Consider the following 26,992-nt stretch of genomic DNA (forward strand, 5'->3'; position numbering starts at 1 on the left):
ATTATCACTATCTTTATCCTTCATATCTTATTATCGTGGCAAAAACTTGTTTCGACAAAAAGTAAGACTAGTCTTTGATGTGGCGACGTCTGCAATTTGATAAGATGAACCTCCTCTAGCGGAAAGGAATCGCATTGATCTAAATAATATATCTGTTTCTGCTTATGTCTTCCTCGTGCCGTTGGCAAAAGAGTTTGCTATTGTACAACTTTTAAGACTTAAAAATCTTGTCTTTTTTTATGAGAATCCTTAGACATCACACCAAGACTGAGTCTGTTTCTTTTTTTGCAATAAAACTTATATTCTACTAAATAAAAATTCTACTAAAAAAAAATACAATGCAAATATTTACGTATGTATATCAACAGCCTTATTACTGGCTTACAATAACGCTTTTATATATATATATATATATATATATATATATATATATATTTAATGTATTGGTTCTTTGGATCTCCATCAAGGGTTGAGAAGAGTTAATTTTTTTATTACACTTACTTAGTTTTACTTTTTTGATATTTTGCTGTCGTTCCCTCAAAATAACTTACAACACTTTTTTTTTCAGGACAACCAACCCTTCATCTGCCACTTGAGCTTTCAAGTCGCCCTTTCATTCTCTACAAGGTCAATAACACCAATAAGATTTTCGCAGTTTTCACTAAAATAATTTTAAGTATGAGTGTATGTATCGCATTTTTACTGAGTTCATCGAGATCATTTTTCCAAACGGTATTTTCGGTCCAAAAACTGAAAATTGGTCGTATATGAATATATATTGATATTTCGATTCAGCTCATCGAGAACTTCTGATCGGTATCAAGAACTTTTCTTTTTTATGTTACGACATTTGTATAATTTAATCACAACTAATATTTTTTTCCCCGAAATAGTGATGTTTCTACAGTAAGATGCGCTGCACGCTCACTAAGCTCGTTGAGATTTATTAATTATTGTATTGAACGAGTGTCAAAAAAGCTGCATTTTACATAGAAAAAAATCTTCGATATTTTGGTGTTTTCCCCAGAAAATACATTTAAAGGTTCGCCACATCAGTCGCTACAACTTTTCAATCAACACTTATTAAAAATTTCCTCAAAAAACATTTTCATTCCATTGATACGTGGATGAGATAAAGGGTTTGTAATTTTCATGCCGAAATATCACTTTCAGATATAGTTTATATATATTGTTAGTAGAATATTTTTGAAAAGTTCCGCCAAAAATTTAGCCCATTTCATGCCCCGCAATTTTCTCGTTGACGTAGAAAAATTTTATGAAAAAAAAAAGAGCCAAAATGACCAAATAGCAAATAGTTTCCTTTAATTAATACATCCTATGGAATCAAACAACAAACTCCCCCAAGAAATGTATTCATTCGATCAACCTAAAGAAATCTATCAACTTAGAAAAAAAATCTGTGCAAGCCGACGGAGTCCTTTTACTCAAGTAAAAGTAAAATTTTAATTACATTTATAATATAGATATCGTCTATAGCTATGGGCTATCACCAAATAGCTTGTATAATATGTAATTTAAGCAGTTTTTTTATACAGCCTTTGTGGCGCACATACTCATACAGAACAAGTTTAGTAAACTTGCTTACGCAACACTATGGCGAAAATCAGAGCTTATTTAGGGGCAAAAGTGTTTCCCGAATCACCTTCATTTTCCACACAGCTCTTCCCAGAATGGAACCCCGATTCAGAACAAACAGGCCCAACCTGGGTAAAGTTTTTTTGAGTTAGATAGATCCGTGGACCTATTAAACTTAGTAAAGCAGATACGTAAATAAAACAAATTAACATGTTTCGCTTCTCACCGTTAAATTTGCGGTGTTATTTAAAATTGCCAAAATGATGTATAATATTATACTGTCGAAAATTGTCTTCTCTGTGGATACTATTTGCGTTGGCGTGTCCACTACCACATGACTGAAATAATCCTCGCGTGAAGTGCTCATGTAAGATCATAGACTGCAGAACAGCGCTAATGGCTATATTTCTCTTTTCGATTTTATTTGTACGGAAAAAATGTTCATTTTCAAAATTTCGTACGCAAATGGGGCTATATATTGCAATTGAACACAGGATTTCAGGCCGGGACAATAACTTTTCCGCTTTATATAAGCAATAACAATGCAAATATATTAGGTCCGGTACTCAAGAGCTCCCAACAAAGTACGTCCACGCCCGGATTTAGATTTAAACCACCACAGCACCTAACTTTAATAGGCAAACACGTTACCACGGCGCTGATCCGAGGTAAGTCACATAGAAACTTCGCGTCTGCTCAGGTGGGGTTTCATCCTGTTCTAAAACATCGAAAGTAATATTCGCGAAGGGGGCGATCTAGCCTGCAATTCTGCCTACGGAATTTACCGCAGCAATAGCGTAATCGGATAGGTTATTGCCGATCATCCTTCCTTTGTTGCGAAGTTTCAGATGTTCACCGTAATAATAACCGGCGAACCCTTCCTTAGCTTGAAAATATAAACTGGGCGTCCAGATAGTTTCAGCTAGCGCTTCCACGTGCGCCTCATGGTCGTTGATCAAGGCCAAAATGATACGCGCTTCTCGCCAATCTTCAATACATCTTTTGGCTATTATTAGCTATCAAATCTAAAAGCCGTTTTTTGTTCCGAACGAGGCCACGAATCTGTAAATAATTCGTTACTTGTAGACTGCTTTTAGCGCAGGTTTGTATAAGTACAATTGAAAAAAATAGCATTGCTCGCCGCTTCGTGATTAAACGTTCTGATTTGATAATAAACAGTAAAGGATTGTATGTTCTCCCGGGAAACAGCATTCCCCAATGGCACCGAAAGAAGTCAACCGACTTCTATTGCCTGATATTTTTTCGAGCAATACTTCCTTCTGCTGAGATGCTTGTGTGCAATTCATCCACCACACTACAGAGTTCTACATCACTCGTTTTACGTAGAACAGAAATTTACCGTTTCATCATTGAAGAGATACATCCTGTGGTGATAGCAGATTATATCCATCCTAGCGACATCTACTGGGATGCTTCTGCGTTTTCGTTGTATAGAGGTTTTTTATCTTTCATTTTCGTTTCTATCTCGGCTGAAGGCCTGTTCACCATTTCGTTGTAGTGCACATTGCTTATCTGTTTTGCACGCTGACTTACGTTACTTACAACCTCAGGATCTTTGGCAACTTGATTATTTGCCTTGTCTACCACTTTATTCTGTATTGAATTTTTCTACGTGTCACAATATGTTCTATGTTGATGATCCACTTTGTGCGTACTTGCTCTGCTTTTTTGACGTCTCAGTCCTTCGCGGCGATTGTTGTTGACTAAGATCCGCTGAAGCACGGTAGGGCAAGTTGCTCGGCAATATTCTTGACCGACACCAAATTTAGTACTTCGTTCCACAACGTGTATCAGATGATAAAACAACAGTTAGCATAAACATACTTTGACTTTGCAAAGGAGCTAGAGCCGGCGTTTCCATATGTAGCACCCCAAAAATTCAGCAACGGGCCAAATAAGAACGAGAATATTAAGGTGCGTATTGTTTTGTATCAATCCTTGAAAGCTGAAGACAAAAAATAGCGTATTTAATTCTGGCTTTGCCTACAAATTTTGCGCCACGGTTAGCTTTATACAGTTAGAGCTTTTTGCGAGCGTAGAAGTGCTGGCTCTGGAATTAAGTTTATTTGAGCTAGTCGATAATGATTAGCTAGAAGTGAAAAATGTACAGGGCACAAATATGTAACGTCTACTTACGTGTTTCGGTAAACAGCTAAATTGATTCTATAAATATTATACAATGTAACTTCACTGGAGTGCATAAAAATTAACTGAAAAAAGCAGCTCGTGTAAGTGTAAAAATTGAATCAAATTAGATGCACCTTGGCTTGTAGCAATATAATAAATATCGATATATAAAAATCGAGATATATAAAACATAGAGTAACAAACTCGCTTATAGTAATAAACCTATAGTTATTAAGTGATACGTAATGCTATGTTATAGATAATAAGGGCACTAGCGTAACTATTCCATAGTTCTAATTGTTCTGACACCTAGAAGTTCTATTATATGAAAATAGACTATAACTAAATTCCGTTCGGTTTATGGGCTACACAAGAAGCGGCCAATGGGGACACAGGAAATAGTCCAGTCTGCAAACAATAAAAAAAAAAATAAATAAGAGCTTAAATGTGAGTCTATTGAAAGTAATGCGTAGTGGTAATCTCACTGATTTCATTATAATAAAATTTGAGGTGTTGTTGAACTTGAAATGTTATCGTATATTCTTTCCGGGCTGACTGTCGGCTAGCAGTGTCCTATCAAACAGACTCGAGAGGATCTGTTTGGATACGACTGCCAAAGCCATCATACGTTTTGTAAGCGATATCTTGCACTGATTAAACATTAAATCCTGTTTCATGCAGCCCTTGGATACTGTAATAGGTCCATAATGTATTCTACCATTGACTGCAACCTTTCTACCCTTGAATTACACGTGTTCTAGTACTCCGACCCTGCATAACCTTAAGGCGATCTACTAATTTAAGCCAGCTTGCTTCTTTAGCGGCTCAGATTCTCTTAATACATAAACAAGGATAAATATTTCAAACGCTTGATCAACATGCAGACTAACGCTTTTTACGTGTTAAGGCTTTAGGATTTGTGGCTTGGGCTCGTTCAAAAATGTTGTGATAACCAAAGTCGAAACTAACTACCTGAAATTTTTAGAACTGAACCTATATAGTTCAAATATAGGCATAACCTATATGCATAATACTCCCACACAACCACCACAGCTGTACTGAAACCATGAATAAAACGCTTTTTTTTTTTTTAACAAACAACACAGTGCTTACTTTTGTTTGTATATTGTTCCGATTATCCATGGATTCTTGATTTGCTTGTAGCTGGTTATTGGGGTCAAATCCCACTGTAATCTCTAAATATGTAGTTCGGTCGTTGCATTACCGGTTTGATCTTCTCTAACGCGTAGAACTAAGAGCACTCAGTTGTCAGAGTACGGTACGCAAACCAACACGTTTTAGGACCGGGCACTTTTCAAACAGAAGCACATCTTATCTTAAATTAACAGGCTTTTCATGTACCTATAAGTGTTATTCATAAACCTTATAATAGAGCAAGGTGCTTACTTGTAAGACGGGGGAAAAATGAAGGCCAACGCACAGGGAAGTCACATAACCGAAAAATGCGCCATTCCTATGTGCAAAGACATCCGGGCTGCGATGTTAAATATACCCGGATTGTCATATCAGTTATAATACTTGTGGGATGAACTTTAGCCCCGGCTTCGGCTAAGTAAGAAGAACGTTTGTTCCACGCGTACAGAGTGTGCAATAGATGTACACAAGACGAAAGTTCAGCATATCCAGCAAGATGGTGCCATCGCCAGTGCGCGCTGGCCATAACACTTAAAGACTGCGCAGTAGTTCCACGATTTATCCACTAAACGATAGAATAATAAAATTATTATGGCGTTATGTTTTGGCTTTATATAGGATTAGAACCTCGCGCCTTCAGCTGCGTGCGAGGCGTAGAGTAGTCGACTATTAAGTGATTTTTTCGACACGGTAAGCCATTACGGTAAGAATAGCACGCCTGTACGTCAAAGAAGGACGTTCACTTTTATACCGACGATTAGTATCAGGGTAGCCGTTGAGAAAACGAAACTGGAGGCGTACTGTTGCAACATGTAGAGCAGGCGGTAGCTGCTGAAATGAAATACGCCTGCTTAGTGCGCAACGCCTGCCTCGGTAAGAATGTAAAATGTTTTCAAACTGAAGATACCGCTAGTCTTTTCAAATCACTTGTTCCTTACTTATTATTTTTAAAGGCCAGTTTAAAAGATCGATCAAAAAGTAAGCAAACATTCTTGCTTACTAGAGCTGTTGACGGAAATAAAACTCTCCGACCGAAATGATGAGCCTGTCAGAAGATTTTTAAGGAAAGGAAAGGAGATAAGCTGGTTTAATCTTTTGACCTGAAAAGAAACGTGACATATTACGTAGCCATTTTACCAGCAAATTTCCAGTGACACGAACGTGACGAGCGAGGATGACGGATACACAGAATACGGATTAACCACTCACGCGCATATCATTTACTAGGCTAAATATTCTTAATTCATCATTTTGGTACGATATTTAATCACTCGTATATATATAATTACATAAATTAGTATCATCCAAGAAAAAATATGTTACCCCAATAAATATTGATTTTCCTCTCTACCATTTGTCCAGCCTGTTAGAGCACTGTCTTCGTTGTAATAACCAGCTCCTGAAGTAACGAGTCAATCAAATTTATAATTTTCTAGATGGTTTTCACACATATATGTAACAAGAAGCACGAAAAGACAACATTTTTGGGCTAACAGCACACATTTTCCTAGCGAACATAAGCAATAATCCGGTTTTCTATACAGTAGCACTTAAACCAATTTCACTGTATGCCACTACTATAAAAACTACATTTTGCTACAAGTTTGTTAAATACAATTAAAATAAAGTTAAAATCCGCTAGTAATTTTAGTATAAAGAAAACTAACTAAGCCTATTGTTTCTAGCCAGTATTCTTTGTTTAGCCACAATGAACTTGGACCATTTTATATGACAGTATTGCGTATCAGCATAATGTACACTTATCAAACTAACCGTAACAATGATGCGATCAGAAAATCAAACACGGAACACTCACGGAAGCAACACCGCCAGTAACGTTGCTTAGTTTCGCTATGTAACCCCGATAAGTAAGCTCTAAAGGCTGACAAATGACCTGTTCCACTTATTAAATCTTCCCTGCGAAGTCCCCTTCGGAACCGTCAAAAGAAGTGTATTTCTAAGGTAACTGGAGAGACTAGCGCATGAGGGACTGATGTCCGCAAGGAGTTCTGATCCCTTGCGACAAATGGGCGTTCCTGCGTCAGGTGGATCGAAGACAGCACCGCGTCGCTAGCGACGAAGTACAGGCCACAGAACAAACTCATCCACGATTGATTCTTCCTTTTTCTATAAAAAAAAAAAAAAACTATAAGATTACCCATTTTATCAGCGATAAACCAGATCACAGCCTCGTTCTTGGCCAAATTTGGAATTAAAACTGTGCGTGTTTTGCTTTTTCATTAACTTCATTCCGTCGTTTAACAAACAAAGGAGCATCAATAAAATAACAATTGCTGTTAACTACCATTGGCTTGGTTACGTACATTCCATTAAAAATTACGGCCGATAGACGTAAGCCCAAGCTGCACGCAAATAGCCAGATCTTCCTCTGGCTCTATGATTAATACAATATAAATTCGTGGCCATGGGTTAGATACACGTTAATAGATACTCTCCATATAATTACAACTACATTTTTATATTTAAAAGTATTAGACTTATTTGATACCTTAATATATATTCGTATAGCCTGTGTTTCTGCGTGGAATCTGCTAGCAGCTTTCCCGTGTTGCTTAACTGAAGATATAGTGAAATAACTATTTTTCTTCAGGATGCTTAGACAAGAGGTGATCCATTTATCGTGTAAACCTGTTCCTATTGCACTAAACTACCAAGATAACACTGACCAGCAGGCCTCAAATAGGCTTTTGTAAATGCTGTATGTCTTTTTCGGATTTAGTTACTGTATCACGCAGGACCATGCTGATGCGACCTATTGCACTTTCATCGTACGTAGTCCATGCTAGTAAGACCTAAATATCATCGATGATGACTTCATCTTATACAAAGCTTAATCAAAGTGAAGTCGAGATCAGTAGGATTCGCACCGATCTGTAGGTTTGATGGCTTATATGAGAATTACAATATTTATGAAAATAGCTGAAATCTTTTTCAGCTCACTTCTGCCTACATCACACAATGCGTGCATTCGACGCTAAGACAGCATACTAGGCTGTTGATAAGAGGTGCCACAATCTGTAAATTTGCATCTGAGTTTTTCGTTTTGTGCCACATGACCAAGTTCGAAATAACGACTTTTAGCCTCGCAGATATAATTTCACCTGTTCGTGTGGCCGCACTCACTTATTTCCAGCATGTCTCTCCGTTGCCTTCTTTCCTTTGAATCATTTGAATCCTCCGTTTGAACCATGCCACTACTTTTATTCGACGTTTTTTGTATTCTATATATAATTTTCTTATATATCAAGTATAATAATTGTTTAAAAGCTACACAGCCTTATCGAAGTGGTGAAGTCTGGGCTGGCGGAACATTTATCCCCGTAACTACTGATTGTTACTTGATTAACGAACCCGTTCTTGTAACGGGCGCTAGAGTTCTATGCAATCCTACTAATTGATGCATGGCTTTTTTGGCTGTCTCCTTTTTGTATAGAGGATGTCGGGAATGCAAAAACTACAGAAAACAGCCACCCCCGTTCAAAGACGAACTATTATTCGCGTTCTAAGCCTGACGTTTCCTAGATGCATAAAGACTTAGTTAATGAGCTTAGCACAATCCTACAATAAGGACACAGGACCGGTGTATAGCTAATTAGGGACGAACACCTAAATGTTTGACGCCCTAGATTATTTTTCATTGCATCCATGTAACTTCAAAACGAGAACCTTATGATTGGTCACCATAACAACTGAGCAACAACGCGGAGAACTGATAATTTTACTTTATTGAATATACCAGCTCAAAAATGGAAGAAAAATATTTACAGATTTATTTACAGCCATAAACAGTAACGCATGAAGCATTATGCAGCATTTTCAACAGCAAAGGAATGTTTTCCAAATATATTATATGTATCGATATTGTTTCGTTTCCTAAGCTTACTTCTTCCCCTTTGTATATCTCGTTTGTGTGTAGGCCTTTATCTACAGCAAAAGTGATAGAGTAACGCGTCGAAAACGTCTAATAAGGCTCAACTGCAAAGAGACTAACGAACACTGACATTATTAACTGTAAACAAATACACAAATACGTATTCACAAATAATCAATGAAATATACTTTCTGACGCAGCTAACGCGTCTGCTTGCTTGCAGCACGCTAGACGTCTAAATAGAATTGCCTTATAATAGAATGGCCAGCTGTATAACCTCACTAGATGATGAGTAATGCTTGCTTAGTCTTCGAGTTGGGCACCTGGCATCCGTTAAGCGCATAGTCAACGCCTACACTCATGTCTTAGATTATCTATTATAGTCTATCTTTAGCGATGATAAACGCAACTCCATTGAAATATTTACATCCTAGCTATCCATCCTTCTTCCCCACTATAACTGTACATAAAAACACATGTCACATTACGATTCATGTTATGCCCAAATGTAGGATCGCAATCGTATGCACCGGTGTTGTAACTTTTTAACTTAGTGGCTGTTAATCTTGGTACTTTTTGCTTTAATTTGTTTACCCTTCTTTCTAGTCTGTTTGCTGCTCGTAGAGCTTGAGCTGGTCACTCCTCCACTAGCTCGCTGTGGAGTCTTAGATTTTTGTTTATTTTTCTTTTTGTTGTTATTGTTATTATTAATAGTATTATATTTCTTGTCGTTTTTTTGGGAAAACATTTTATTTCGCTTATTTTTGGCGAGCTGTTTCATACAGTGCTGCTTCGCCCGAGACGACCACTCCGAATCCTTATCATAACTTGCGTACGACCAGAAAGCTTTACGGCAGAATTCCTTTGTATCCTCTTTTTCAGGACTGAGTTGCTCCATCAGCCGTAACATTCCTTCAATTGTTGACTCAAAGGTCACCTGGGCCACGCCGTGCGCACCAAATTTTTTCCATACCTTACCTAAATGAAATAAAAGAAACGGTAAAGTAATTGCGGAAAATCCAGTGTTATTTGATCTAATGTTTTTTTTTATCGCATGGCTTATTTTTAGCTCTCTAAAATAGAAAACAGTTAATAAAAAATTAATAAACAATTTCAAGTTTTCCTGAAAAAAAGTGATTAGAAAAAGTATGCGCCAAAAATGCAAAAAAAACGCACCACAAAGTTGCAGTAACGAGTGCACTTCCCACTGACTGCAGCCAGCCTCAGGGGCAAGAAGGCGCGGAATATTACCCTCCAGAACCACTCGAGCTTGCCCCGGGTCACCCTGTACGGTCAGCAACAACTCCAAGGCCTGAAGTGCTAGACGTGACATTTCAGCGCTTTCAGCGCGCCGTCCAAATACTACCGGTGTGAAACGTTCAATTGCTTCCGCTAGAGATGTGCCTGTCGGTGGAAGCGGCTTCCAACCAGAACGCAGTGCTGCTGTACGAGCTTTTTGAAGATCTTCCTGTGGGACAACTGATGGATGATGGTACAGCACGTAGCGCAGTATAAAACCCATTGGGGCTACAAAAAAAAGCGCGAAAAGACCCGTATGCACAAGCCTTTGGCTATTACAGCGGCCGATACATAAGTTCATGCAAATTCTCATTCGGTTTGAGCGGAACGTAACTAGCTACACTATACTCCATTTACGACTATCGGATCGAAAAACTTCCTTCAGACAAAGTGTGCGTCCCATGATTTGCATTATCTGTGCAATTTCGCGTGTATAGCTGGTATAACTGTGTGCATTAATCTATTCGTATTCGGAAATGAGAAACTTACAATCAAATTCAACCTGACTAAGCGATCCAGGCCAAACAGCTAGAAAGCAGCAGATGAGGTACGCGGCTTCGCCGGTCCTATCCGCCATGAAGTAATACATTTCATCAAGGAGCTGTCGTCGTTCCGAAGGCGTCTCTTGTGCCACCAGCGCTAACACCTTGAGAAGGCTGCTCAGCTCGAGGACACTGCGAGTAGATCCCGACGGTGACATCAAATACGCCCGAATGAAATTCACGCACTACACATAGGATTGCAAGACTTAGCTAATTTTTACTTGCTGAGCCGAATGAAAATACATACTTCAAATTTCATTTCATAAAATATGATTCAACACAAAAAAGTAAGAAGCAGATACAATTGGCTTACACTAAGGGCGATGGCATGGCTTGTTTTTCCCTCATACTTTTTAATAGCAGGCATCTTCTTTAATAGAAACTCCATTAGGTTCTTCTCCTGCCGACTGATCTGTTGCTCATCTTCATTCAAACCACAATTGACGTCTATAAGAACATAAACCAGGCTCACATATATTTTTCGTACTTGGTTTTCATTCATAAGACTGTTTACCACTGCATCCATACTTGTTGCGTCCTCAGCAACGCTTTTTAAGAGACTTTCAAAACGAGGAAATCGTCCCTTGTTTTGCTTGAAAAATCCTGCTAACATAGGCATTTTGTCCACTTTCGCAGTACATGCGTCCTCATCGCAGGATTTCGTATGTGCGGGAACGGACGTAACAGGCGAAGCTGATGCAACAGAAATTGTGGTGTTATCATATCCAAATAACGTATCGCTTGTATAGTCCTCTTTCTCAGCAACGTACGAATCTTTCAGCATGCTAATTTTCATACCATTTCTTGTGGCTGGTCGAGAATCCGCAACCTTAGAACCTGTCGATTTTTCTAGACATGTAGTCGGCTTGTTATCTGGGTGTTTGATTTTAGATTCCGTAGACCGGGCGCTAGCAGCAAGCTCTATCGGTCCTAATAGTTCGGTAGGTTTCGGGGTCAGCTTCTGCTTGACGCAAGTTCTTGGGGACACTCTCTTGGGCATTGTCTTGAACACGTTCTGTGAGCTATTTCGCAGCGGCGAACTGGGAATGATCTTAGCCATCCGACGCGTAGTGATCGATGCAACAGACGACGGTGACTCTGTTGGCGAATCAGGCGGTGGCAGCATATTCTCCGGATTTGGTTCCTTGGCCTGCCGATTTTGAATTGATCCGTATACGAAGTGGGCCATATTTTCATCGAATTCAGTAGGAATTAGCTTCGCCATCCCTCTGTCCGCTACTTCTGTATATTCAGGACTCATGGGAGTGAATGTCTTATCTTCGAGTTCTACCGCTATGCACATCTCCTCCTCTGAGTCACTGTTACTAAGATTGTCTTCCTTGATGGGCGACTGATATAATTCACCGTTAAGATTTCGAAGAACCCAAGGAGGCGGAGGATCAATAATAGCATTGATTTCAATTATTTCCTGGCAATTTTCTGACTCTTTCGAGTTAACGATAGCATCCGATAATGCAGGGGTTGGTTCTTCGATTTGATCAGATACATTCTCTTCCATTTGATCAATGGACTCATTCTGAGACTGCTCGGCGCCTGCAGAGCCTGCAAGTACATCAACTTCATTCACTCTGGCTGTCACAATAGCAGGTCCTACTTCGTCACCTTCCAAGCTTACCTCAAGGTGTCCTTCTATTTCCGGATTTTCAGAGAAAGCGTCTATACAGTCCTGGTTTATAATTTCTGCATCGTTTGTGGCATTTGAAATATTTTCTTCTTCTACTAGGACGGATGTCGAGAGGTTGCTCGTTACCAACTGATTCTTTGAACAAACTTCCGCTGCACTGTAGCTTTCCAAATCGGAATCGGCGGGTCCCTTCCGATCAACCTTCGCTTTCCGCTGCATCATTTTCTCTCTGGCGTCAAGGATTGACTTGTTTATTGAGCTTTTCGGCGTACATTTTCGAGTATCATTGATTAGTGAATCACTCTTGTTTTTCCTCTGCTTAGATAAACGTTTAAGACGTCGATCTTGCTTCAGTCTGAAAACAAACGTTGGCACCAGTTTAAATAGTGCATATTACGATATACTCACTTAATGAAATTCAAAAGCTAATTAAATTATCTATATGCACTATCATGACGTGAGCGCTAAGATAAGCATAAAACGCCTAACAAAAAAAAAGTACGTATAAATTTTTCATTGCTCTAAGCCTCAGTTTGTATCGCTCTAAGTTTGTATTTATTATTTATTTTTATTTATTATTTTTTACTATATTACATATTTTTGTTATATAGTAATTTCGAATTAAATCTCACAGACGCTCGTGTTATGCGTCGAAAGCCCAAGCTGATTACTAAATGGAACTTTATTTTTTTTACGGCAAGTATTTACGGAACTGATCTGTCGGACTCACATTGACGGATAGCGTATGGGCAGAACATTACGTCTCTGCTGCTTGTCGCCTTCCTTCAAGTGATCTTTGGCGATATCCCAAGGTTGTTTCGCCTGCACGTATTTAAAGTCATCGTTGGTTTGCGTATGATCTTCTGATTGATCGAACACGCTGTTCTCAATGCTGTCTTCGCGATAAGTTGTCTGTAATGTTTGCTCGGAGACTTCTGAACGGGTATCTAACTGTTGTACGAAAGTACCAGCTTTCTGTGAATACTGGTCGACACTTCCGTGCTGGATGCTTTCGTTATTTACCGTTGAAATTCTCCTTCGAAGTAAGGTCTCGTCGGGCGATCTCCAACAACGCTCCCCACCACCGGACGGAGCTGAGAAATCGAGAGACGGCCTATACAAAAAAGAGCGAGATCTATATACGTAATTCTTTATAAAGCTGTCATCGTCGCCTGCAAAAACGATTGTAGGAAATGGAGGCTCAGAAGTACACTGCTAAGGTAAAAAAGGATGAGAGTAAACATGAAGGAAAAACCATATAATACTTAGTTTACCTTCCAGAGCCTTCGCGCGGCTGTATCGCATAATTTCCAGATGATATCCGTTCCTCATTCAAGCTACTAGGCAGTACTTCTGGAGCACTTATCATTTTTGGTGTTTGACATGAAAGCTGCAATTGACGAGTAGTTTGATCAAAATCGATGGAAATTCGTGAACTACCTCCAGACGGAATTTGAAAACTAAATGTCGTCACTCTGAAACGAAGAAAAGTCTAATGTAGTATCTTCACGCATATGATATATTCCCAAACCGTCTGTTGTGACATAACACAATGCAATACATAACGAGTCAAAAGAGCAGACAATAAATCTGAGTAACGTAATGATAGTGGACACCTTATTATCCTTCGCAGTCATCTGAACTGTGCATCTCACGCACTTTACGTAGTCTAGTTAAAAGAATGAAATATCCACTTACCCACTCTCAGGCATGTGTGCCACCTCGGCCTTCAATCTACTCGTGTTGTCCCGATTATCTCCTGTACACGGTACTGCACACTGTTCTTGTGCCGAAGTAGGTGCTGATGACGGCCAACAGGCATTCAGAGCAGGAGAAGAAGGAAACGACGATAAAAGAGGATCGAAGCCGGTCGAATTTTGATGTGCCAGTCTTTTCTGTGGCTGCTGATCAATGTCGGGTTTATTTGCGTCGGCCCCCTTTTCCCTATGCCGTTTTTTCTTACGCTTGTTAGAATGCAAAGATGGCGGAACGGGACTCGGGGGTAGTGGGGATAGCTCACGGATGATGTCACGATGATTGGCGAACGGATGCCGCATTTCCGCGATGATCATCTCCAATTCGCGCATAATCCTGTAATAATTTGAAAGTTTCTACTTGGCTCTATAAGCCGTACCGATCTCTGTTCAGTAAAATCGACTTGCAGTTTATGAGTTGTTTGTCACATAAAAATGTATTTTTAGTCGTTTTATTATACAATCTCTGAACAGCGCAACATTCCAGAACAGTTCAATGCAAGGTGGGAAGAAGTCTACAGGTCCGCATTCACACAGGTACAGCATATATAGTGAGAAAGGAAAATACTTACCGCTCATCTGAGTCTTCGCTGTTGTCGTGCGCAGGTCCATCAGTAACGCCCTGATCAACGAAGCTGACCCTCTTCTCTTTCTTACGAGGTATTAGAGTTCCTTGAGGGGGCGACAGTGGATCATCTCTATCCTCGTCTACTTCAATTGCGGGAATACAATCAAGCAGAGACCGTGGCGCCTCTGCTTTGTGACAATTTGATAAGCGCAATTTCTGTTCTATCGGTTCATTTGATAGTTCTAGCTTATGTCCGTCATCGCTGTGTTTCGCAGTCTTAGTTTCTTCATTAGATTCATCATCCATTGAACCAAGACGACTAGTACCTTTAATGCCAGCAGCAACTGCCTTGTCACTAGGGTCTTCCGACACGACAGCATCAGACAATAAAACCTCCGACCCTTGAAATTTTTCAAAACATTTTGAGCATGTTTGTGGTGAAAATCTAATGGGCGACATACATGTACCTACATCGAGTGCAAGCTGTTGCTGTTCCTGAGTTCGACAAGGAACCGTACAAATAGCTGCATCAAGAGTCGTGCAGGTCGCTTGGACTATTTGATCTTTTCGAGTAATTTTAAGCGTATGCAGTAATTGTAGTGACTCTGGAGAAGACTGATGAATTGCAGCATCAATGAGTGAGCAGGAAACCTGCACCGCTTGATCACTGGTGCCTGCTGAATCACGCTTGTCGTCTGCTTGTTGTAAACGATCGCGAGATTCATCGTGTTCGCTCGTCAACTGTTTATCATCCAATAGGGACTTTTCTCCCTCGTTTTGCTGACTCTCTGAAGATCTTCCGGCTGCCGTTGCTACGATATTATACTTGACGCTATTTGGGTCATTCTCATGAAGGCCCGCTATTTGCGAAGAATCTCTTTCTTCAAAAATTCCGACCTGAACTTCTTTTGTGACAGTAGATGAAGGAGAGGTTTGAGTCTGACAATTCGATACAGACCAGTCTGTTTGTGTTGAATAGTCTGAAGCAGATGAGTACGCAAATTGTGCCTCTGGTGTACTTCCCACGCCTAAAAAGATTGCGATATTAGCAATAATTAGGACTTGAATTATTATAATGTAAAGAACTACGCGGCGATGGCTAATATCTAAATAAGGGTGATAATAATACTAAAAGGCTGAGTAGAAAAGCATCCTTGGATTTTTATCACTTTGACGTCAGTTTTGCTATACAACACCATCACAAAACCTCATCTAGGAACAAACCTCAGGATTAGTCGTGCACCTACCTGTATCTCCTACACCTACCCTATAATCTGGCAAATATTCTCGAAAAAAAATCTTTAGAGCAGCATATTTGAAAACCATTTTAATTGTATATCCAATAATTTAATTGTACATTTAATTTTAATAAAATTAATATGCTTATTAATTTCATGTATCTCAATTATATGATAGCCATTTAATCGTATGAATTAGTTCCTGTTAAGTGCATAAATAATGCCAGGATGCACCCAAACGATTCTAGTCCTCACCTCATTACAACAAACCGTTCATTCTCTCTAATACTGTGCTTGGTGAGTATTAACTATGGGCTGGCTAATCGCTATATAGAATGTTTATTTGTATCACGTATCAGCAATGCGAACGAAATGCAAAACTTTGGAAATTTGGCCATACACGGTAGGATTAGATATTCAAGGACAAGAAATTTTCCTTGAAAGTAGCTGGGAGTTTATATGCGAGACCATATTTATTGCGAACAATCAAGCGCTAAACCAAATGATTCGGTTCTTTTCTCTATCCACCTTCGTTGCCTGGTCAAAAACATTGTTAAAGTGAAACAAGGTTTAATATCTCAACAAAGACTCTCTGGGGGGGGGGGTTACTCTGCTTGCTTGTCCGCCATTTTGCATCACTCAACCCTACTATGCACCGCATGCCTATCGCATAGAAACAACTAAGTTCAGGATCCAACATTCGCAGTAGTCCCACGTCAACCGGTCATTACACAAGGAGAAAAACGAAATACTTTCGAGTGGTGCAAATCCACTTAGCAAAATCAGCTCATTTCATGCTCAATATCAATACCATAGATATTTCCATTTGCTACATTCGATAATAATAATAAAATATGCAACCCACTAGAGTTTTCACTATTAGCTGACAAGTACCTTGTTGGGCAGGAAGCGTTTGCTGCTTGCGGTCCTCTGCCATAAGCTGCCTCTCCAGTTCTAAGGCCTCTACCTCGTCAGGTTTTAAGGCTACTTCAAGCAGACTCGCTAATTCACTTATTATACGATCGGCCACGGTATTGCCTAGCATACCTTTTAATCGAAGTAAATCTTTCTGTAAAAACAAACGGCAAGCGTACGTGAAAATGGCAAAGTAATGACCTCGGTTTTTGCAAAGCCTTCTAGCGATACGATTCAGGTGGCTATTAATTGTCCACAAATTACCTGATGAGCGCGCTATCGACTCGACGTTCAATTGTTTTTACCTTTCCTAGGTTTAAGACATGAATAATCTTAATTAAATGCTACTGGTGAATTTGCCGCCAAGATTGTGAAACATCCATCTTGTACGAACTGCTAACATGGTCATCATTTCTATGATTCTGGAATCTTTCAACAAACTATATTCGTTCCGAAGACTATTGCACGGTAAAATTAACGTAGTAGATTGTGCCTTCAGTATTTAAAACAGATCTTCTTATAGTGTGCTTGAAACGGTTGCGGTGTATTATAGACAGCGCGTCGTCTTTTCATACCTAAATTTCGCAAAGAAGAATTCTGTAAGAAGCAGTTATTTCGTTTCAGTCGTATAGTCTGAATCGGCTCGGGCCTTATTTCGGTTCCTGGTACTTCTCGACAAAACATGCCCACTGCAATTTTCTCTTACTGATCTCACCTGAGCGTTCGTCAGCGAACTCTATCGGAAGCAGTGATTTCCTAACCTCACAAAAAACCTACGATCACACCAGAAGCTCACGGATAACAGAGCATCGCAGCACCGTTCCTGGTGCAACGGAATGCAAGATGGTCAAGACGCGTAGCATCCGCCATACAGTTTTCATCTTGGTGTTTTTCATGATTTATGTAGCTGTGCTCATGAACGCCACTAAATCGACACTGGGAGCTGTTTGAGCAAGTGAGCTGAGCAGAGTTCGTGGCCTATGAAGGCCGTACTTCACCAATGGCTATCGAGTAGGGCCTTGTCAACTAGAAATGCTCCTACGGCTGTGTGATTGAGCTCGAGTGATGGGTTTTAAATAGCATTTCGCACAGCCTGTACGCTACGCAGTAACTATAGGCTACAATAACAGAATAAAGCGAATTATCTGTACAAAACCTCTGCCAGTAACCATTGAAGTCGCCAAACAAGATTTTTTGTTTGTAAGTAGCTTTATTGTTTATGGTAAATTATCAGTTTACTCAATAGCTACATCAAGACAGTACCGAACGCACTTCGGTGATCCTTACCACAATGTGTGAGCAATTGCTCGCGATTGTCTTTTCTCTCAGTATTCAAATGCATTTGTTACTTAGCAAATTTATTCGCGTAGCCTCTTATTAGCTGCTTATAGTCTATATGTGAACTTTGAAGACTGGGATGAACCTAACTAAGAAACGAGAATCGGAACAAATTTACTACACCAAAGGTAAAAAAAAAATTTTTTTTATATATATATATATATATATATATATATATATATATATATTTTTTTTTTACAACTGATAATAGAAAAAATTTCTAAAAAGGGAGGAGACCTTTATAAACCCGTATTTACGTAAACCGCCTGCTTTGGAGAAAAAGTTCATAATATTGGTAGGGCTCATCTGACGTAAAAGTATTGAACAACAGCTAACGATTTAGCTGGTTCAATCTAGAAACTAGCGGAGTAGCAGATGTTACGCATTATCGCTACGACTTTTCAAGAATTTCTTTTTTTGTTGATTCTTATGTCAAAGTATAAGCCTTTTCAAACTCATATCTGTTATTTATTGTTAGCTTTTTTTCACAGATCAGTATCTGAATTATATCACAAAAATAACCCTTGCGTTCCTTTCAGGCAGAGTCTAATTTCGAGTATTGCAGAAAAACAAACTTTTATTAAAGACGTCGTAACTAAAGCAGAAGAATTGAATCCGCATGAGCAGTTGGCACTTTATGGCTTATATTTAGTTATTGATCAAAAGAGAGCTTCTGCAAAAAGCATATTTGAAATGAACCGCTTGTCCAAAAATTAATTTTCCTAAAACAAATCTTTATTCTAGACAATCAAAAAGCAACGATATAGTCCTACAGAATCGCCCGCATGTACATGCTATATTGGTAATTTATGCTTTTTGCTTGGCGCTATATTTTGTAGAATAATCAAAAGAGAAGATTCATAATGAAATGCATTAGCCTGTCACTTCAATTGCTCAAATCAGCCTTAGCGATAACCTGCGGGTACATGAAAAAAAATGCTGCAGAAAAGAAAACAAAGCTATTCTTTTTCCCACTGAAAAGTGAATTCTGACATTTTGTACTGAAACGGATAAAATCGTCACTCGGATTGGCGGATGCACATTGGACACCACCTGTTTCTCAAATATAAGGGTTCGTATTTTTACCAAAATATTGTTGCTACGCATATAATAGTACCACGTGCTACTTGACAGGTCGTAGCAACTGTGTTTACAATGATTTACTATTATCGCGGGTCAATGGTGAAAACGGATTCGGGACTACAATGGTCATGTGGTGCGTATTCAAAAATACATTTATATCAGCGCGGAAACAGTATTTGTACAGAGTTGGAGATATTTTCGATTAATCGATACTATCAAGTCACGTTATACCTTTGACTGTCACAAAAAAAGAATGCTGGAAAAACAAGACCTATGATATAAGGCTACGGATTTCACAAACTGGACTTCTTCATTTCCTGAGGTATCAACGCCCAGAGATGCACACCTTAACATGAAGGCCGTCCATCCACACCTCAGAAAAGAACAGCCCTCACTCAATGTTTAAGTGAAACAATAAACGAATACAAATTTGACGTATTAAGGATAGTTACTTTTCAAAATAGCTATCATAATATCAACAAAAACAAATACTTTTGCACGCGTTATTATCCTTATGTCTTATATTGTACAAGATTAAAGGTGTGGAATTTGTGGAAGGACCTTTGAAAGGAGTTTGGGCTTGGAATTAAATAAGGGAAAAAAGACCCCCACCTAAAATTCAAAGGTGCTACTAGCCAGCTAGCTGCTATATCAAGCGATGTTTTGTCATATCGTATCCATATTGAGATCGTTTTAAAGGTCTTCCTATCGGTAAGGTCTCCCACTTTGTCTCACCAAAAGCTGACCATATTGTTTTTATATCTAGAGATTGCGGTATTCCTTTGCAAGCCGAAACGACCACGTGACAGATTCTCTCATCATGATAGAAGCATTCCGCGGCAGACTCCGTTAACGATGGTATAGTGAGTCACACCATAGCTCGCCGCTGCGACGCAGGTTTCTATCATGCTGTTAGTCATCAGACCCAGCCTGGGCAGGCCAATTGCACCGCCGTCGTAAACGTCACCGGCAGTCTTTTTTGCTAGACGCCCCACCATTGCAGCTACTGACCGGCTCTTGACCACCATAAAACAAGCAAGGCGACTGTCTTTCAGGTTCTCTGCTGGTCTCACTTCTGCCTGCCGCGTACTGTTCTGCTCAGGCAAAATACCAAAATGTCCGGCCTCGCTGTTAGCTTTTCGATGTGTTAATGGTGGCTCGCTGTCGTTGTCAATGAAGAGGACGAAATCGCACAAATTCGTGACTCAACGTGCGATCAATATAGAAAACCTATTTATAGTCTTGTGCAATTCTGTCGTATTTCATTACTGAATTGGTGGGACAATCGCATTTCGACTAATACGCTGCGTCAAAAACGCTTTAGGGTTAGCATAAACACCGTATTAAACGCCTAGCTACAAAGCAAAAGTAAGAGGTCGAGCCAGACTTCCCGTTCCAAACGTCGGTGTAATTTCGTGCATATTTACTAACAGTATACTAAAGAAAACCATTTAGTTAGTTCTATATGGAGTTTTTTGCCCATCGGGTTTCGTTACTTTATGACGTGCACCTAAAGGCGAGGTATACCTCAGCTGAACCTACTATGAGTCAAACAATTCTATTGGCTTGCTGTTATCTGTGGGTTACAGGTTCTAACGTTCAGTGAAGAAATTGCTTTGATCAGCTAAGTGTATAATAACAATAATATGCAATATGTAAGTATAAATAATCGTCATTAGTTCATCACTCACCTTTATTAGGTACCAATATACCTAATTGCGAGTTCAAGAAGAGCAAAACAGTATAGTAAACGCATGTTGTATAAATCTTCACGAAACCACACTAGTGTAGTTTAAACTTGGTATCAATATGTTCCGTTCTGTGTCCTGTTTGAATGATCGAAGGCCGGCGAGAGCACAAAAACATGTCCCTACAACGATAAAAATGAAGAAACTGAACGTGCACTGTCTTAGTCAAACTAACTTACCATTTTTGTAGTACATTTTCTTTTTTTGACGGTATCTCTGCTCACTGAAAATGTAAGAAAAAAAATCGCACTCATTACTGATGTTTTCTTACACAAAACAGTTGCTGCTACAGGCTAGGTATCCGAAAAGCACAACCGTTTAGTTTTACGTCCTAATCACCCAAAGAACCTTACAATCTATACCAACTATGTCCCGGAGATCGATCGACCCATTAGCATAAAATATCCCATGATACATCTATTGCTAATATGAAAATAGGCATGTGGTCATTACGTTATCGCTCATACGCTAAGTGTATAGAAGAGCTTCTACAACGAATCAGTAAATAGAGCACCATTGATGCGGAACGAATCCTCACAGTAAAGGAACCGACAAAAGTCATTTATGGAACACGCAGAGCATTCCTACACGAGTACGTATTTGATTTGAACTTTGTGTAGACTTAAGGCTCGAAGCTCCCATGCGCTGTTTCACTACACGCGACACGGTGATGGCTAGCTTAGCCGAAAGCTATTTTATCAGTTATCTTTTCTTTTTTCTGTTGACAATAGCAATATATTGCTATGAGTACACGTCTTGCCACTCATGAACGATATTATTTCATACCTTTGTGTGTTGTATCATGTAGTCGCGTCTCGTTACGATCTTGCTCTAAATGTTTACTACAGGAATGACACTTTAATCAAACAGGCAATTGGATAAACTTGCTATTCGAACAATAATAGGCCGGCTGCGTCTGTCACAAAAGCGACCGGCATCCTGGCATGTAAAGTTAGTGAAGTTAACAGTTCTATGAAAGATAAAGTTTTCGCCTTCTGATGTTTCTGTTCCCTTCAAAGCCAACCGCGCATGGAACTTCGTGGAGTAGTTCTGTATCAAGCAGAAAATAGGTATTAGACAGATACTAATCAAACATGGCTGATGCAATTAGTGATTAGGAACTGCAGTTCTCCGGTTATTACAGAGCTGAGAACGGATCACCGCAGTTACCAACATCCTAAAAAAAGCTAATTTTTTTCATGTTTATTAATTATTGGTGTAGCCGAATCCGACACAGATTGAGTTGACTCGGCAGCCTGCTACAAGTCGCACAAGTCTCCTCTTTTGTTAAGAAGAAAATGAACTACGTCCATATTGGTCGCATATCCGTTTAGTTACTAAGTGCCATGTATAATTCTTTCTCTATAAAATTATAACAACCAGCTGATAATCTCTTACTAATAGCACTTTTGTCGTAAGTACTAAATTTATCATCTGCGTCTTGTTTTTTATGTGAAACTTTTTGGTAATCTCTTAATCAACTACCATAGAGCTAAGAAAATCTACGTCAGGAAGATCAGACAATCTTTCAGTTGCATACTCTGATACGCTAAGTCAGATGGTAACAGTTTATAGAGTACATTTTAGGTAGGTTTTTGCTACCTAAGCACCATTTACCTCTGCAAAGGTCATATACATCGAGTGTCTACATACTGTGTAACGAGTCATAACATTCTGATTGTTCTTTCTTTTCAGGATACAATTAATCGGAAATCATGCATGGGCTAAGATTACCTTTTTAGCAATTTTAAAATGCTATTGAAAGTATGAAAATTTAAGAGACGTACAATGACAATATCATAGAGTGTTTTTTTGGGCAGATCCATTTACGCTACTTACTACCACTTGGATACAAGATAAGTTCGAAACAGGTGGAACCTCCAGGTTGTTCGTAAACAATGTTTTAGAAAACCAAGAACATCAAGGAACTTTATCAGCTGAAAAAGAATGTTGGCAAGTTAAAGCGGAACATCCCAAAGATCTATAACGCAGTCGACTCGTGAGCTTAGCCTCAGCAAATCAAGTGTACGTTACATTCCTTGGCGTTGTAAATGGAAAATTATGGTGCATGTTACCAAGATGATCCGGCCTATAACAAAAAAAAGAAACAATTCTGCAAATGGTACTTGAAAAAATATGAAAAGGGTGCACAGATTTTGGCGAAGGCTGTTTTGAGCGATAAAGCTACATTCGAATTAAATGGCGTAAGTTTACATGTTACACAGGATAATTGTATAAAAGTATTAGAGGTTACGGCGTGGTACGGCATTTTAAGGAAATAACTAAGACTCTTCTTTTGTAACAGTATAGCGCCGGTTGCCATCTAGTGGAAGTTTATTAGAGTAACTTTCTCTTATCTATCCTACCGTAACGAAAGGACGTTGGTTAAAACAACGAATTTTCTTTTCAACAGGACTCCTAAAAATCCTTCAAACAGGCTAGATTGGACAAAGACGTTTCATAGGATAGGTTCTTCAGATCTAATACCTATTGACTCTTTTTGTGGGAATACTTAAAATAACAAATTCACACTGGGATATCTAAAAGTCGCAACTCAGCAGAATGCGCCACAACGTCAAGTAAAACGCTTGTTAAAGTTTGCGAACTTATAGCGCACCGTTACCAGCAGTATATTGATCAAAACGGCAATCAGTTTAGCATACGCGATATAAAAGAAGTATAATTTAAATACTACTCATGTATAAATAAGGACTAATCATTCAAAGTACGTATACACTTTTTGGGAAAGCTGTTTTGACGTGTTCGTGCGTCCAGTTCGGTATGTTCAATGCATTCATTATAAAATCCTACTAAGGCCACCCGAACAGAATGCAGTGGACGCCTTTGAATCGGGCATACTAAATTGATTTGGAGGCACGTAAACCATCATCGCCTGCGGGAGCATCTAATCAAGAGACAAGTTTAAATTTAATTGTAGTACACCGTTGTCTAGAATTCTGCACATCTGTTTCGTATACGAGGAAATCGCTTCAGGGATTAATTTGCCTACTGGGTTGGCAGTTCTCGATTCATAGAACAGAACTGTCGCAGATAGCTGTACGAGTATGCAGATGATTGGTACAGAGCACGTCACGGAACACTCTGTCAAACGTTTATATTGACCGAATGTTCTAGTTGATGATTGATTATTGTTGATTTTCTTTAAAGGGCAGTGCAATAGGTATTAGCATACATTTACTAGCAAATACTACGTAGGCTATTCGGATGTGCCACTGTACCGTGTGTACTGTCGTCGTCTTAAAGCATACTACACTTCACCTCAGATCCCTCAGGTAAACGTTGCGCAATACAGTCAATGTATTTTTTAATATAATTTTATTTATATTAGCAGTAAACGTTAAACTGCACACATACAGATACCAAGGACAGAGAGGAAAGTGTGTGTCGATTCCGGATTTCTCTATTTTATGACGAAAGTGATCGTTGTGGTACAATAGACGACCACTTAAACGAATTGGAAATGCAACAGCAAAGAGAGTAAGTGTACATTTGGATTACGCTGTAAAAATGATGAAGCGAAATAGCCACGCAGAGCGGAGCTCACGGATGAAGGAACTACGTACATTTATAGGAAACACAGTCCGTTTATCAACAAACGACGTCTGCTTCCATTATCAACTTCCTGTTATCAAACGCCTCTCCGAATGCTTTACATTGTCCTAGTAAGCAACTTTATTCTTTTGAGCATTTCTGATTCCACTTTTGTGTTCTTCCCGTTATCACTTTTCAATATACATTGCTATAAGAGCTTGATGCATAAACCTAGCATGTTTCAATTTCGATACCAAAACGCATTCGTCCCAGCACCTAACTCGACCAAGACGTTTGTGACATTTCTCGCATATAGCGAACAGACTTATGCATTTTTAAAATTCGACGTACTCACTATACCTCGAGGTTTTAAGTTAGGTTAGGTTAGGTTAGGTTGGGTTAGGTTAGGTTAGGTTAGGTTAGAAGTTTACATACGTTGTGATTTGAAAATATCAGTTTCAAAGATATTTCCGGCTGTATAGCTCATGCAATTCAGTAATAATAACCTAATTGGATCAATACGATAAGCCGTACTGATAATATTTTGGAATCGAATATGAGCATAAGATTGTTGCTGCCTTACAATAAAGTAGGCCTTGATGCGCGATTAATTTTTAAATATAGATAAACAGATATAGACGTATAGGAATCAGACGTCTCATGGAGTACCTCCTTCGCACTCCGGTTCCACAAAATGTGAATTTTGTTTCCATTTCATAATATCTAAGCCATTTCAAGGCTCGTAGGCTACATATAGAGTCAAAGTTTGCATACCCTTATGAATCCCATCAATCGAAAGTTTCGTCGGACAAGTCGAATGCAAATCAGCTAGTCCCTTAAACTATTTAGGAACATGTAATACTTCGGGTAATTGGGTCCGTTTGTAATTTCCTACGATTTCACAAGAAACACATAATACTTTAAGGAAGTCTTCGTGCTGCAGAAACTGAAGTACTTCAGTGGTCAAAATATTGCCAAGTCAGATTTCTTTAATGAGTATACGTGTTTAGACTAAATCTTCTTAGAATTAAATTACCTTACCCTATGATTGTCCCTTGCCTCTCATGTTCAGTTAGCAAATACATGTGGCATAGAACCTTTACGGGCATTTTAAACAAACTGAACCCCTCATACCAAACGCAGCGCATAGAAGCAGAGGCGCTAACGTACAAACGTCAATCTGGAATGAACGACAATTGACTGTACCAACATAGTGAAACCTCATGTAAATAGCTTGGTGTCATCCGATTGCTGTATCCGCAGAGCACTTTCACAATACCTAAATTAAAACAAATATATTTTATTTTTCCTTTTTAAATGAATATGTTCAGGGTATGCGCATTATCTCGGTGACTATTTTGCCTTACTAACTATTTGCGGTAGTTACTGTAGAAGAAATTGTTCGTTTTTTTTTGTTACTTTTCATAAAATAGATACATGCTGCATTCGCTATCGCGGTCGCCATGAACCAAATAAGATTAGTAGTGCTTTGTGCGTTGAATTAGCTTCGAATCGCCGAGTCGTTCTTGGGCATGTTTTATTTTCAAATCAAATTTTTTTGATTCCTGGCGCATTTCCACCTACTGTGTGTCGCTGCTATAAGATCAAGTAACAAGAATCAGCGTCAGACCTCTGGAATTTGCGTGTAATCCCGCACTGTATCTGCTGTTATCGTAGCTGGACGGTTTCACATGCCTGGAATAAGTCTGGTCCGCAATTTTATTCCCACTAACCTAGCAGTACACTCAACGTACTACTGGCTTCGAGCTGCCACAACTAAAGACAAAACAACGATTGATGTAGTCACACACAACGCCAACGAGACTTAACACCGCCGTCTTTGATGCGATGCACAGCATTCGAAGCGAGATGGACTAACCAAAAAGCCACAGAGATATCAAAACTCAGCCCCCCGTTTACCTCGCCTATCAAATGCTGTCGTTAGTGTTAGAGCGACGACAGCAGCAAGAATAGAAATGCTCACAGCCACATGGACGAATGAATAGCCATCGGGGGGTCTATCGTTGTTTGTGAAACCTGCAACCAGGCCTAAGCCAACACCAGCAGCCACTAATGTCCGCTGATATGCTAGATTACTGATTAGTTGGCATATACCACTCGAATAGCACGAGCACTGACAAATAAGGACAGATCATGATTTTGTAGATTAATAAGCAACCAGCCGTGTTTTTCGGGTTTCCTTCTTACAGAAACTGCATCACGCAGTCTGATTCTATCAATCATCAGCCGGTGACACTTTCATTACAGGACAGCTGAAGTGCTAATTTTATATAGTGCAGGTGGGATCTATTGAATTTTCTTGTATAATTGGTAGTGTTTACGCCGTCAGCAACGTTAGACACCACCGGTATATCTAGTGAAATATGAAGATACCCTTGCATGAGACAATTTCATTTGTTTACGAATGACTGAAAAGAGTCATCCACAAGGTGATCTTACCTCAGATTCCTGGCGATTTTCAGCTGAAGCAGAATATATGTGTGGCTATACTCGACTAT

General features: G+C 39.2%; 2 protein-coding genes across 11 annotated transcripts in view; both read right to left on the bottom strand.

Annotated features, from left to right (window-relative positions):
• LOC111248472 (solute carrier family 12 member 8) overlaps window positions 1–5,686 on the bottom strand; it is a 47,015-nt gene extending 41,329 nt beyond the window's left edge. For 2 of the 6 annotated variants that reach the window (XM_086982716.1, XM_086982715.1), the window contains exons 1-2: window positions 5,152–5,685; window positions 2,957–4,152 (exon numbers count right to left, since the gene is read on the bottom strand). The gene's annotated coding sequence lies outside the window, so the exon portion shown is untranslated. Of the gene's footprint in view, window positions 1–2,956; window positions 4,153–5,151 lie in introns of all 6 variants that reach the window. The other 4 variants (XM_086982722.1, XM_086982717.1, XM_086982721.1 and 1 more) reach the window with 4 other exon arrangements.
• Window positions 5,687–8,627: 2,941 nt separating this feature from the next.
• On the bottom strand, window positions 8,628–21,144 carry LOC111248470 (uncharacterized; the record flags this gene model as incomplete). 5 transcript variants are annotated; one of them, XM_022800909.2, is given in 10 exon segments in its annotated part: window positions 8,628–9,769; window positions 9,968–10,318; window positions 10,580–10,817; window positions 10,946–12,632; window positions 13,008–13,391; window positions 13,552–13,752; window positions 13,976–14,368; window positions 14,604–15,627; window positions 16,732–16,906; window positions 21,101–21,144. In XM_022800909.2, coding segments are annotated over 10 exon segments (4,925 nt in total), but the record flags the coding sequence as incomplete, so codon positions are not given.
• Window positions 21,145–26,992: the final 5,848 nt, after the last annotated feature.

This window comes from Varroa destructor, unplaced genomic scaffold, assembly GCF_002443255.2.
Source record: "Varroa destructor unplaced genomic scaffold, Vdes_3.0 BEIS01000003.1, whole genome shotgun sequence".
Taxonomy (NCBI): domain Eukaryota; kingdom Metazoa; phylum Arthropoda; class Arachnida; order Mesostigmata; family Varroidae; genus Varroa; species Varroa destructor.